General features: G+C 35.1%; 1 protein-coding gene across 1 annotated transcript; it reads left to right on the top strand.

Moving 5' to 3' along the window:
• Positions 1–9,067: 9,067 nt before the first annotated feature.
• On the top strand, positions 9,068–13,105 carry LOC117174541 (protein hairy). Its single transcript, XM_033363744.1, has 4 exons — positions 9,068–9,231; positions 9,309–10,057; positions 10,951–11,046; positions 11,945–13,105. Exons 2-4 carry the CDS (start codon positions 9,902–9,904, stop codon positions 12,800–12,802), a joined length of 1,110 nt encoding a protein of 369 aa, XP_033219635.1. The 5' UTR covers positions 9,068–9,231; positions 9,309–9,901; the 3' UTR covers positions 12,803–13,105.
• Positions 13,106–14,787: the final 1,682 nt, after the last annotated feature.

Below are 14,787 nucleotides of genomic sequence, written 5' to 3'. Positions count from 1 at the left end.
AACCGGAACTTAAGATGTGATTATTGTCGCCCGAAGCTGTAAATTAAGATGCAAAATCAACCCTTGAGACTTACGGCATTTATGAAAGGACCGTAAAACCTGTATTTGCAGCTATGCAGCAAAACTGTGTTTGAAGAATATCATAATTCCAACATTCAGGATATATTGGCCCAGATCAGGGACACGTCATTGTACGTCTTTGCGAGTGATTGATTTATTTACTTAACGTAGGATTTCAAATTATTTCAAGGGATTACTACAGATTTTAACAAATTTCAAGGACTACGAGGGAGCTTAGAAATTTTCCAAGAATCTTATAAATGTTAAATTATTTTTAAATATTCTAAAGAATTTCAAGAGATTTAAAGAACTTCAAGTTATGTCAAAGAATTTTGTAACATTTTCAAAGCATTCGAGGGATTTCAAGTAATTTCACAAGATTTGATGGATTTTATAGGACTTCCAATAATTTCAAAGGATTGAGGGAATTTTAAAAGATTTAAAGTTATTTTAACAGATTCCGCAGAATTTTGCAAATTTTTCAAAAATCCCAAGGGGTTTTACATAATTCTACAAGATTTGAAGCATTTTATAGGAGGTTTAATAATTTCAAAGGATTTATAAAATATTCCAAAGATTTAAAGTTCGATTTTAAGGGCTTGCTAGACATCTAGAGCTCGTTAAAAAATAAATTAATGGAAATGAAATTTTAAGTGATTTTAAAGTATATCAAGATTTTTCAAGATTGAAAGGATGTTTCTGGAACTGTTTTAGAATGTGAAATATTTCTAGGGATTTAAACAGTTTTTTGGTAATAAACTTCAATGAATAAGTAATTTTAAATTTATATTGAGAGAACTTATTAGGATTTGTACTTAGTTAATGGCTTTGTACGAATTCTAAAGATTTCTATTAATTTAAAGAAATTTAAAAGAATTTCTAGAGAATTTTAAAGGGAATAAAATAAATTTATTTTCATGAGATAGAACGGATTCCACAAAATTTCTAGAGATTTCGAAGATAAAAAGACTTTTCAACGAAGTTTCTAGAAAACGTAAAAAAATAAATTGAGTGAAATAAAATATAAAGGAATTCTTATCGATCTTAAAGGATTTTAAGGTATTTCGAGGAATTTCACAAGATTAAATGGATTTTTTTCAATCATCAAATATTAACAAGATTTTGAGGGACTTGAAAGATTTTTAGGTATTTGGAGGGTTTGTTTTTAGAAAAATTTAATTAACAAGTTTGCTTTAATTCAAATTCAAACGATTTTAAAGGATTTTCACTTATTATAATGGATTATTACGATTTCTAAAAATTTCTGTCGCTGCTAAGGTATTTTAAAGAATCTCTAGAGATCTTTCGAGAAGAAAGTAAATTTTATTTTAATGATTTCAAGAGATTATACCAAATAATTTAAAGAAATTTCTATGGATGTAAGAGAATTTTGTAAGGCTTCCTATAAGGTGTCAAGAAACTTTAAAAATTTTGATAAAATTTTAAGAGTTTGCCAATTACTTCGAAATTTGTTGGAGATATTATTAATTTCAAGGGATTCCCGGAAACCCATAAGAAATAAATGTAATTTATATTATATCAAAGGGATTTCTAAATATCTTCAACTTTTTAATGATTTCAAAGGAATTTAAAACAAAAGATTTCAAAGCATTTCAGGTTAAAATTGTAGAGGAGCTTTTAATGAAATTTTAAGCCATTGATTATTTCTAGAAATATTAAATTTTTTTACGCTTTAAATTCGATTTCTTAATAGTTCTGTCGATGATGAAGTTCCAGCGTCATTTTCCTATAATTTTGTATTTACATATTACTCATTTCTAAAAAAATGTATCACTTTTTAAGCCCATAATTAGATTTTTTAGGAGTTTAGTGAATTTGTTAATTGGTGTTAATTATTCAATATTCTTATTGATTTAAAATAGGTATTTGATGTAACAACAATTTTTTAATAAAAATTGTTGTCATTATAAAAATGATAGATATTTTGAGAATGTATAAAAACGGAAAACTTTACCAGATTTTCTCTTTTTAGGGTTTCGTAACGTCGGGCAGAAGCCTTTTTAGTTTCAGTCGAGTGTCCGTCCGTCCATCCGTCCATCCGTTATATTTTTTTCAAAGGAGAGAAATAAGGGGAATTGACGAAAAATGACCGGGGAAGTGAAGGGAAATATATTGAGGAAAAGAAGGTTACATTATGGGTGGCGATGTAGGAAAAGTGAGGGGAAATTAGGGTAGTGAAAGTAGAAGTGATAGGAAATGAGGGGGAGGAGAAGCAGGTAAAATGAGAGGAAATGAAGGTAAATTAGGCTAACTGGTAGAATATTATGGGGGGGGGGGGGGGGGGGGTAGTGCAAGTGATGAAAAATACAGGAAGGGTACGTAGGGAATATGAGGAAAAATTAAAGTAGAAAAAGTAGGAGAAGTAAGTGAAAATGAGTGGGAGGATAGTGAGCAGTAGGGAGGGGAGGAAAATTAAGAGGAAATGAGGGCAGGGAAAGTTAAAGAAGTGACAAGAAATGAGGGTCAGGAAAGTGTAAAGAACTGAAGGTAGGGTAATTAGGTAATATGACACGAAATAAAGGGAGTGAAATTACGGGAAATGAGGAAACTGAAAGCAGACGAGTTGATAGGAAATGAGCGAAAGGGAAGTAGAAGAACTAAGGGTTAAAATTTGGAGGGGAATTGGGGAGAATGAGGGGAAAAAGGTAGTGGAAGTGAGTGAAAATGAGTGGAGTGAAAGTAGTGGAACTGAGAGGAAATGAGTGGAGGGAAAGTCCCGGAAAATGAGGGGTTGTAAGGTATGAAATTCATGGGAAGTGAGGGGTGGAGAACGAATGGAAATGAGGGGTAATCAGAGAAAGGGAAGTCGGAGAAGGGATTGCAAGTGAGGAATAGTAGGGGAAATAATAGTAAATTAGTTTGAGTAGAGGTGGGAAAGTAAGAGTTGGGAAAGGAAAGCAAGTGGAAGGGAAAATTAGCTGAGAAAGCTAGTAAAGGGGGAACTAGCGGAGGGCGACGTTTAGGTGGATGAAGCAAGGGGTGTGGTCAAGTGAGGGATGGGAAAGTAGTTGTATGTAGGAGAATAAACGAGGTGAAGTAAAGGAGGGGAATGTTTGAAAGACCTAATTAACGTCTAAATAGGCTACGAAACCCTTTTTTGTAGACGTACGACACCTACTTTAACTAATTTTTTTAAGAATAATAACCTCTCCAAGTTTTCACTTTTTCTCTTTCAATAGCTCAGGGCCTACCCACATTTTTTTGGACAATCTCAGACCTGCAGTCTGTGCGAGCTAATTATCACTCTATAAATCTGCCCTGAAACACACTTTTATCAAAGTTGATTCATGGTAAATCCTTCATTATAATTCCTTCTTAATTTATACGTCCTTGAAGTTGAAAGTGTGCAATGTAGATGCAGATGCTTTTATAAATGTAGGGCTTGCTCAATGTTTTCGCTCCATTTCCAGCCTTGATATCGGTTCGCATTAACACCTGTTGCCAAGACCTACGAACCACATGAACCCATGACTCATTAGGTTTATGGGGTGCCGTGTACTGCGTACTAGTCGCGGCCGGTGGCCTGATAAAAGCAGTCGAGGCCGCGTCGATAAACAGCCGGATTCTCGCAGCAGCCTGTAGCAGCCAAGCGGCATTAATATTCGCTCGCCTTGTGTTGAGATATCAGATTAGACCGCACTGGCCCTTACTCTCTGCACCTTATTACACGTTGCGCGAAAAATAAAGGACTCCCGTCGCGCCCGTTACGTACGCACGCCCTGCCTGCTTTATTGTACCAGTTCTTTTCTTGCATATTGTGCTTCTCAGATTCAAGAATAATCTGATTTCACGGGAATCGCGAAAGGGGCCACCCCCCGCAGATGAGATTGTGATTGGCTGTGATAAATGACGCGTAACGAGTGGCTCTCACATCGTTGGGGATGGGGAGGCTCCCGAAGAGAAGAATGAGGGCGATAATGACGTTTCGGAAGACAGCGGATGATTCTTATCAAAATGCTTCGAAAGGCTTGAGAGACATATCATAATTTACCTTTATTGCTTTATAGCGTTGTTTTCCTCGGACTTTTATTGTTTTTCATTTTTAGGGTTCCGTAGACCCGACGAGAAACCCTTATAGTTTCAGTCAGGTGTCTGGCGTACTTTTTTCACATGAGGGGAAGTAGAGGATTAAAGATTGTGTAAAGAAGGGGCGGTGAAGCAGGGAAAGGGGTGATTGAGTAGGTGACGACAGGGAAAATGAAAGGAAGTGAAATGAGGATGGAGGAAGTAAGGGAAGTTTAAGAAAGGAGCGAAGGTAAAGTATTTAAAGTTATGGGAGGAGAATTATGATAAGTGTGGGAAGGTGAAATCTGGTCTGGAAAAGCAGAGGCAGTGAAGTGTGGGTTAGAAAAATGTGGAGAAGGGAAATAGATTGATGGGAATTCAGTATAATTTATTACAATTTAGCAGAATTCATTACTATGCAGTAGAATTGAATATAAGGCAGTAGAATTCAAAGAAATTAATTAGTACGCAGCATAAATAATTAGAATGCACTACACTGAGAAAAATGTTTGTTTGAATCAAACAAATTTGGTTTGAATCGAACAAATTATTTCTTGAATATGGGGTCAAACAAATTTTTTGTTGTTCCTTATTTGTTTGGTTAAAATAAATGTTTGGTTTGTTTAAATAAACTTCTTGTTTAAAATAAGAAAAATTCTTGTTTACATTGAATATAGATTTTTTAAATTAATTAAAGCTTTGGCTCAAGGGAAGTAAATCTTTATTTTTACACTTAACCTCAAAATTGAGCATTCTGTATAAAGATAATGTATAAGATCGATAATATGTTTATTGTTAATCATAAATATCATTGTATATGTAAAGGCAAAAATATTTATTAATGCCAAACGCTTAATTTTGGTTAATTTTTAACTCTGTGCTTCTCATGTCTGTATTGAACAATCATAAATTAGAATAATGAGAATTGAATCAGAGCTAGACATTTAAATTGAATGTATATATAAGTGTTCCTGCTATTAAGTATACAGAGATAATTATTATAGGAAAGAACATGATTGATTTCATAAATCATCTTTTTAAAGATAGGAAGTAGGTATTGAAAAAGACTTACATCAGAAATCTTCAATTATATCCAAGGTAAAAACCATAAACTTCAAATGGTTCCTAAACTAGAGATATTGGTCCATTTTTCAATTAATTCATGATTTTATAGCAAATCAGAACCTTTATAATAATGGAACAGTGAAAAAGATACGAATTCCATCAAATAAATCACCTGATCAATTAATTTAGATTCTGGGTTAGTCCATTTAGGAACCGCCGACAGCGCTTTAACACGCTTAGCGGCACTTTCTAGTACTGCTTTGTACTGTATTTTTTGATGGAATCAAATATTTTTATGAATTCGAATAAACAGATTTAAAAAAATGAATTGTTTAATAAAAGTCAATTTTTAATTTAAATCAAACAAATTATTCGTTTCAATCAAGAAGGCAAGTTGTTTCCATTTTTTAAAATTAAATAAACCTTTTCTTAATTGAAGCAAAAAATTTGTTTGATTCAATTATATGAATTCAAATAAATTTGGTTATTTGTTTCAAACAAACATTTTTCTAAGTGTATAGGATTCATTTAAATCCAATAGAATCAATTAGAATGCAGTAGAATTCATTAGAATTCAGTATAATTCAATGGAATTCCTTACGATACAGTAGAATTCAGTAGACTTAAATATAACTGAGTAGGATACAGTAGTATTCATTAAGATGCAGTAAAATGAATTAGGATAAAGTATATGTATAATTCAATAGACTTCAGGGAAATTAAAAAAGGTATAGAATTCATAAGATGGCAGCAGAATAGAGTATCATGCAGCAGAATTTATAACAATTCATTAGAATTCATTAGAAAGCAGTAGAATTGAGTATCATGCAGTAGAATTTATTAAACTTCATTAGAATTCACTAGAAACTAGTAGAAAGCATAAGAGTGCTGCGTAGAATTGAGTATCGCATGTAGTAGAATTTAGTGGAATTTATTAAACTTTGTTAGAATTCATTAGAAAACAGTTTCAGAAGTCCGTAAAATTCATTAGAATGTCCTTTTAAATTATATATATGAATTACAGTTTATTTTCATTATTTAGATTTCAACATACTACAATTCCATTAATGAGTATTCATTAGAGTGCAGTACAATTATTGAGTAAAACACAGTAGAATTTACTAGGATATAGTGAAATTTATTAGAATTTACATTATTTGAATTAATTATAATTTATTTAAATTCGTCAGGATTCAGTATAATTCATTAGAATTATTATATGCAGTAGAATTCATTAGAATACAGTATAATTAATAATAATGCAATAGAATTCAATAGAATTATAGAGAATTAATCAGAAGTTTAGTAGAATTCCTTAGCGTTTTATTATGCATCAGCGTGTAGTGTAATTCTGTATATTGTATTTGTAGTAGAATTCATTGGAATTAATTTGAATTCAGTAGAAATGCGTAGAATTATTTATAATTAAGTGGAAATGAGTGGAAATAATTAGAATTTAGTTCAATATGTTTTATACTTGATTTTTGATATTATAATCAAATTTAATATTCTTAATTTCAACCATATTCTAGAGAATTTCACCAAGAAAATTTGATATCAAATTCTATTCACTTGTATGTAATTTTTTATTAAAGATCGACCACTTTACACGTGCTTCAAAATTAATTGCACCGTTGGATGACAGATGGAAGCACAGCACGCAAAGCAGAAAGAGTTGCAACCAGATATATCGTATCAGAGCATCATACTCTTGTATAATTTTATTTTCCACATCAAGTATGGTAGAAAATTTTTTGTTAAGATTTTTTAATTCAAGATTTACTTTTTTTCAATAAAAATGTATATATATTTATGTTCTTAAATCATTCATAAAGTAAATAAATGTTGAAAAATCATTAATATAGACTTGAAAACTAAATAAAAAGAAAATTAAGTTCGAATAACAGACAAAAATAGTAAAATAGCCACGTGTGATAAACAAACTGTGGAGATGGCGATGAGAGCCAAACCATCTTTTTTATTGATTACTCTGTCAGATTAATACGATTCTAAAAACGTTATAAAGTATCTTTTAAATTTTCCAGAATCTATTCTCCATAGAAACAAAGTTTCTAGTTGTCAGAGATTGAAGACGCCCACCCCCTTCCGCTTGTCTTACTGTTTTTCCATTTTCGTTTTAAAACAACACCCCCCTGAATACAATTGTTCCTTATTAAATTGTGATTCTTAGACAAAAATCAAAAATTCATATGCGCCGTCAAAGCATACAGCTTGAAGAAGGTACCTGGCACGCGTGTGATTCACGCATCGCGGCAAGTGTGCTCTAAATAAATTCGTGCGAGGCCAACAGGTAGTTTAGCTTCTTCCCCGCCAGCCGATCGACGTCCGACTCACCACGCGCCAGAACCGAAGCCAGAGCCACAGACGAGCACTCAAGCAGCTCGCAGCCGAATGACGTCTTTTCCCCTCCACCCACGAAGCACGTCGAGTGGCACGCACGAATTTGCTCGTCGATCGCATGGGGAAGTCGTTCCAACCAATCAGGGCTCGCAGGTCGCGCGCCGGGACGAATCTCCAGCAGCCGATTGGCACTCGCTCTCATTCCCACTCCATATTCTTTTACTCTTTCACCCACATCGTCCTTTTCTACCTGCACCCTTTCGTAGAGGACGTGGGTGTCCTTCTCCCTCCTCAAGGGACTCAAGCGAGATGGCAATCTCACACTCTACTATTCTACGACCTACGTGCTCTTGGTATTTCATACTTTCTTTTTATTTATACAAAAATTATTGATAGTTGTACAATGAAACCTTTCAACCTTATTTTTAATTTTATCCTTTGTTTAACTTCATAAATATACTTTTAAAAAGTATCATAAACTTCAACTCATCTTTGAGTATGAACACCATAATCCCATATTTATTTTCTATTATTTCTTCCTTTTTATGATTTCTAGTACTGTTTAAAAATCCATTCCTATAGCAGCGAGTATGATACTCATGTTTTGAAGCACTATTTCCAATGAAGCCATAACCTTCCTTAAATTTGAATTTCGGTCTTCATAACACGTTCCTTACTTCAGATACGATCAGACCTATATTTGAAACGAATTTCTGAAAAATTATGTTTAGAGAAGCAAATAAGCTGATACTTACTGTACACATCGCTCTAGGTCTAGGACCTAGTAGAGGTTCTATTGACGCTGAAATGATAAGGCGATAAAAGTGGAAGTGGGGTAACGATTTTTCTTTTTTTTTTGAACGGGATGATTAAAGACTTAGAGTTCTTTATCTGCAGAAAATAGGCGCCGTTAATGATATATAGAGCTGACACTTGGCATCGTGTGGATGTCACAAGCTCATGCAAGTCTTACACACTGAAAAATAACCGAGTGCCACCAAGCTGACTGACGCACGCACGCTCGCTATTCTGGCACGTGCCTGACTTCCTCCCCCACACCGATCGAAAATCCTTCTCTTGCTACGCGACCAAGTACTGCAAGTAGGCATTCGTCTCGCGCATATACGTGTGTAGGCGATCGTCCTCTCGCTCCGCTTGGCAGCGAACAAAGGTCAAACTTGCCAATACGATTGTCGTTGCCGAGTCGCGCGTGCGATTTATTACAGTCACTGGCTTCATTGTGATCATTCATCTTTTTACGTCAGAATGATATTCAAGAATTTTTGTCGCGAAGAACAATACACAATTGTAAAAACTGAATGAGGGGGTGGCTTAGTAATTAAATTTGATATTTATATAGTAATAGTTGTTACTAATATTAAATTATCGTTTTCAAATGGGGATTTATGTTCAAGGGAAAATTAGAGCGAATAGGAAACGAGTGATTTCAAAGTATTAATATTTGAAGTTTCTAGAACTAGTTCGCCTATCTTGCGTTTCGTCTACCTATTGTAACTATTGTTTGCTAAGATGAGAATGATGCCTGCAGTACCTTAATTTGCACTAGACTGATCGGCAGGTTTTAGACCTGCCAACCTGGTCAGTTTAACTTCGAAGCTCTAAAGAATTATTCCAAATTCCATAAATTTAATGCAATTCGGACAATGGAAGTTTATACTAAGGATCTAGTCATCAGAATAGGAAGGGTTAACCGTAAACGTAAGTACCGAATGGTTGAATTCTAATTGGCAAAGTGTCTAACCATGAACCTTCAATTCGGCGATACCGATTTCCAGAAATGACTTCTGACCCCGACGCACGGTAATGGCAGGCACCCCCCAGTGGGGGTCCATCAGGCTGCAGGCCGACGCATCGCTCGGGCCTTGGTGGGGACTTGAAAGGAGTGGGGCGGGATTGGCGCAGGGCCCCAAAGGCGTCCGAGTTTCGTTCGGGTATAGGAATTTTCTGGTGGGGGCAAGCCCAGGATAACCGTCACGCGCTATCCCTACTCGAGAATTCTTCATCCCCTCCAGAGACTTGAGCATTCCATCGCTAGCCACGTTCGCCACGTTCACGAGAGGAGACAGAGAACGTTCAGCGCTCGATTCGAATCAGTCGAGCTCTGACGCGCCTTGTGAGAGGTCGATGTGCTTCTTGAGCGTAGTCGAATCGGATTTGGTGAATTATCTCAGTTTTTTGGATTTTCCTTGAACCTTTACAAGTGACTAAGTTTCGATGAAATATCGAATACTAGTTTTTATTTCGGAGACACAGTGATTTCTGGAAACAAGTGAATTTTTATTGGATTACATTTGTGCAGTGGATTTTTCACCGACAGTGAATTTTGTCGGTTTTTTTTAAATTTTGTGATTTTGAAAATTCGGTCAATATGGTGACCGGAGTGGGTGCCAGTATGCCTACCGGTGCTGTTACCGTTGGTGCCACACCAACGGCGCAACATGTACCCCAGGAAGCAGGACAACCACCTGCACAAACCACCAACACCACCCCCACGACCACCCGGAGATCTGGGGAGAATCGACGGGTTAGTTTCAAATTTCAATTTTTTTATTTTTCAAACTTTACAACTGGGAAAGTTAATTCTCGGCGAGTTTAAAAGTTGGATTTGAAGTTTCGAGATCTTAGCACACCAAATCGAAGTTCGAAAAATAAATCCAGTAATGATTGATTGGAAATCAAATAATTTGTTCAGAAAGAAATTCTATTTTTTTAAATGACTTGACTGTTCTCAAGTTAGAAGTTTTTAACTTCAAGCTCAAAAATAAATTTTCGCAAAACCAGTATAAACCTTGAATAAGGATTCGTAATTATATTTCAAAGGAGAACTAAAGTTCCGAAAAATCCTGAAGTAGTATAGATTTTTTTCAAGTTTAAAAATTCGAAATTCGCATGTTCTTCGCAATTGATTTAAAGAAATGAATTCGACGTGTAGATTTCAAAATCTAGTTTATCGAATAATTTCAACTTTCAAATGAATTAATAATAAATATAAATTCTGAGAACTTGCGAAAAATATTCATATTTTAGGAAATCTAAAGAAGTCTGAAAAAGATTTTTTTCAATTAGAATTCCCGTCGAAATGAAATATTCGCGTAATTCTTTAAACTCAATTCTTTTGGGAAATCCTATCTTGGCAAGATTGATATATTTTTAATTTCTGATATATTTTTTACACTTCTGATATAGAATTTTTAAAGTATTTTAATTCTTCTCGATTTTCTATTCGAGAATACTCACAATACTTTCAATATCTTGGAGGTTTCAAACATATTACAAACACCTAAAATAAATGCAAAATTCCGTTTTGTCGATGTTTTAACTTTTTCCTTCCAAAAAGTTAATAATTTCTGAAAATTGTTGAATGTCTTGTAACTCTAAAACAATTTTTTGAATGTGTTCTTATTTTTCTGATTACAGAGCAACAAACCAATCATGGAAAAGAGACGTCGAGCCCGCATCAACAATTGCCTGAACGACTTGAAATCTCTCATCCTGGATGCAATGAAGAAAGACGTAAGTACCTTATTCAATTTATTTAACTACGACCGAATCCATTTCATTATCATCAATATATCCAACAATTTATCCTACCCCAACGGCCCTTCAATCAAGAATGAAGTACTTAATTTAAAAAAATTAAAAGAAGAGTTCTCCATCTAAATTCTAAGCCTTCTTTTCTGAAAGTATATTTTTCAGTTTATTAAAAAATAACTGAAAAGCAAATAAATAAAAGATTCTTTAGCTTGATCATCCTTAAGGAGTACTTATAAATGTATTGCCTTACTCGTAAAATATCGATATAATTTCAATCTAACTCTCATGTTTTAAATTCAGATTCTCCATTCCAAACAATGTGTTCAATTAGAATCACACGGATATTTATCTTAAAATTTTTTCAGTATTTTGGTATGTCATCGGTGATAAATCCTGATTTTACAACTCATCAATTATTTCAATAAAATTCATTTCTAGAATCACCAACTCCTGGTCATACATCTTCAGAATTCTTTATAAGTTTTGTCCCTTTATGTGAAACTTCTTTTTACTTCTACTTAAAACTCGAAAATTTCCCAAATCGCAGTTGTCTAATTCATTTCCCATCTTTCAACCGGTCTTAATCTGCATATGGAAACAATAGAACGATATGTTAAAAACCTGTCTACATTCATCATGCTTAATCGCATTCTTACTCGTCATTCCTATCAGTAATATCCTTTATATACTAATTACTTGATAAGTTACAACGTCAAATTGCTTTTCCACATCACACTCAATTATCTTATTTCTTTAAAAGTTTTTTGCAATTTCGAAAGTTCAAATTTTGAGAAACACTCCGCTTTGCTCAGGGCAGACTTTCCCTCTTGGTAAAAACGTCAGTTTTCTAACCAGCATCTTAATTTTTTTGTTACAGCCAGCAAGACACTCGAAGCTGGAAAAAGCTGATATTTTGGAAATGACGGTAAAGCACTTGGAGACCCTCCAGAGGCAACAGGTTGCCCTTGCCGCAGCGACGGATCCCAATGTTCTCAACAAATTCCGAGCGGGATTCACGGAGTGTGCTGGAGAAGTTGGTCGGTTTCCCGGACTTGAGGCTTCTGTCAAAAGACGTCTCATGGCCCACTTGGCATCTTGCCTAGGACCTGTCGACAACAACGGATCGACTGCCCAAACCACAACAACCACGACGACGACAACCCAACAACCTGTCCAGCCTGCACCTCAAACGACGCAACTCCAAGTGCACATTCTTCCCCAAGTCGACGCCTCAGCCAGGATCCAGGTCCAACAGTCAAACGGCATCTTCTTCACCAACGCGAACGGCGCTGGTCTTCAGTTGGTACCAACGAGGCTCCCCAATGGAGACATAGCCCTGGTCCTTCCCGCCGGAGCAAAAGCCACCCCAGTCACCTCACCTGCTGCCTCTCCAGCACCAAGTTCGCCCTTCGTACCATCCCTCATTCCAATCCCAATTCCCCAGAGGACAGCGAGTACCGCCTCCGCATCTTCCTCGTCATCGTCAACCAGTTCCACCTCGACGTCTGCCGGAAGTCCGGTAGCTTTCGAGGCACCGCCTCCAGCTTTCAGGGCCCGGTCCCCTGCTTACACGACCAGTCATAGGGATGTGGCCACCTCTCCAGCCAATGGATACACCAGTGATCCAGAGTTCGACCCCAGGGTTTACAGTCCACCTCTTCAGAAACCTTTGGCTCTGGTCATGAGGAAGAGCGTGATGCCAGAAATCGAAGATAAGCCGTGGAGACCATGGTAGATTCTCCTCCTCGGTTGTGGAAGATTTCAGTTGTTTGACAATTTGGAATGCAAGAAGGGTTACCAACTTTTGTGTTAGAAGAAAAGACTATAAGCTTTTGTTAAGCGTTTAAAGGGGATTCTTCCTCTGGCCAGTAGCGCCTTGGAATCAGTGCCTTGTATATTTTTATTGTATTTATATTGATAAAAGTTTCCATTTTGATGGTGATATTGTATATTTTGTCTCAGTGATATTTTGTCTACTTAATTCTTAAGTCAGATCTTCTCCGATGTTAAAGGTTTGATAAATATTCTCTCCATTTTTGTGTTATAGTCAGAGTTGTGTACTAAAGTCTTCGAGAGTTTGATTTGTTTGGATTTTTGATTCGAGAGGGATTCTGGTCCTGTAAACTTTAAACTGTAAAGTGTATATAGTTGTATTTTGATAAGTGCCTTATACAGCAAGAATCACAGAGGTCTTCCATTCTGTTTCTCGTTAAACCTAAAACTCCAAGGATGTGTTGTCGTGACAACACTGTGAGAGCAAAAGGAGATGATACGTTTGTACAGTTGGCTTGGTTTCGCCACTAAGTCTTACTAATTTTTAAGGTATGTGAATGAGCAAATGTGTGAATGCAGATGAAATGTTCTATTTATATTTATGAGTGCAACGAATAAAATTTATTATTCCTCTATTGTCAAGATAGAAAAACCACGCTTATTATGATATACGAGTATCAAATAAATATTGATCTCTTCATTAAAACTACATAATGATCTTCTTAATCCAACCCTTCTCTCATTAGTTCCAAGTCTTTATACAAAATAATAAATTTAATATAAATATCTTTATCTTTAGAATCTTCTTCAGAACTTGCAGAAATTAAAATTTTATAAGTTATACAATTTTTTTCAATATATTAATTAAATTTGAAATTGGGCCATCATTTTGTTGTTTAGTTATAGGAATATAATCGTGGGACTTTTAAGTGTTTTCCAACATAAATAGGGTAATGTAAGAATTTGTAAGTGGATGGTTCTGCGGTTGAGCATCCTTTCCGCTCCGTTGCAGTTCTCGATTCAAACTGGTGATCTGAGATTTCAAGGTTTCAATACAGTGGCGCCATCTAGCGAGTTTTTTCGTAAGTTAGGAGATCTCGAACCGGTCTTGCCCCTTTCGACTCGCTGCGAAACGAGGGAGGCCCCAAATCCCTTCTCTAGTGAAGGGCCTCACGAAGTTGATCAGAAGGTGCTGCCACCACTCGCAGCTTTGCTCAAGTTTCCAATAGGCCTCAGGCTAGACAGGGAAACTGGTAATTTGTTGAGGACAGGAAATGACAGTAAATTTAAATTCGGACCGGGAATTTTACCAATTTTTTAAAGACAACTCTATCTAATCATTTGAAATATTACGTGATATAATTCAATTTAAAATAAGTGCGATTTCTACTTTTTTTCTAATGTTAAGTTTCATTGTTGAAAATGAATTGTTTGAAATAGCCTTAAATTGTTCAAACTTCAGAGTGCTTAATTTAACGGATTTATGTATTAAATCCAACTTATGAATGTGACAATGCTAATTTTAAAAGGAACGGAATTAATTTGGTAATTATTTTTTTCCGAATTGTACGGGAATTTTGTTTTTTTACATTTTCATTGAGTTGAAGGCAGAAAAATTTTATAATTTTTTATTGAATTTCAAGAAAGGAAGTTTATTGTTTGTTGAATTATATGCAAAACTATATAAGAAATCTTTCTCTGTTGAAAATTCATATTTTTTTGAAAATTACTCTCTTTGGTTTGAAGATTAGTCGGTTTTGGTTGACAATTAAACTATTTTGTTGAAATTTTATTCTTTCTGGGTTTCAGTTCTTTTTTTTTTAATGGATGCGAACTTCTTATTGATTTTATAAATTTGACTGAAAGAGGTAGATTTTGTTATTTTGTAGATTTTTATATAGTTGGAAGGGACGGAATTTTGGTTACTTTTATTAAACATGAATTGAT

The sequence above is a fragment of the Belonocnema kinseyi genome, chromosome 6, assembly GCF_010883055.1.
Source record: "Belonocnema kinseyi isolate 2016_QV_RU_SX_M_011 chromosome 6, B_treatae_v1, whole genome shotgun sequence".
Classification (NCBI taxonomy): Eukaryota; Metazoa; Arthropoda; class Insecta; order Hymenoptera; family Cynipidae; genus Belonocnema; species Belonocnema kinseyi.
The sequence above is the reverse complement of the archived record's forward strand: the minus strand, read 5'-3'. Positions and strand labels throughout refer to the sequence as shown.

Bases quoted from the DNA above. Each gene is read 5' to 3' on its own strand.
- LOC117174541 (XM_033363744.1), top strand. From the start codon at position 9,902: ATGGTGACCGGAGTGGGTGCCAGTATGCCTACCGGTGCTGTTACCGTT. The intron at 10,058-10,950 runs GTTAGTTTCAAA...TTCTGATTACAG, and splicing joins GATCTGGGGAGAATCGACGG to AGCAACAAACCAATCATGGA. The intron at 11,047-11,944 runs GTAAGTACCTTA...TTTTTGTTACAG, and splicing joins TGGATGCAATGAAGAAAGAC to CCAGCAAGACACTCGAAGCT.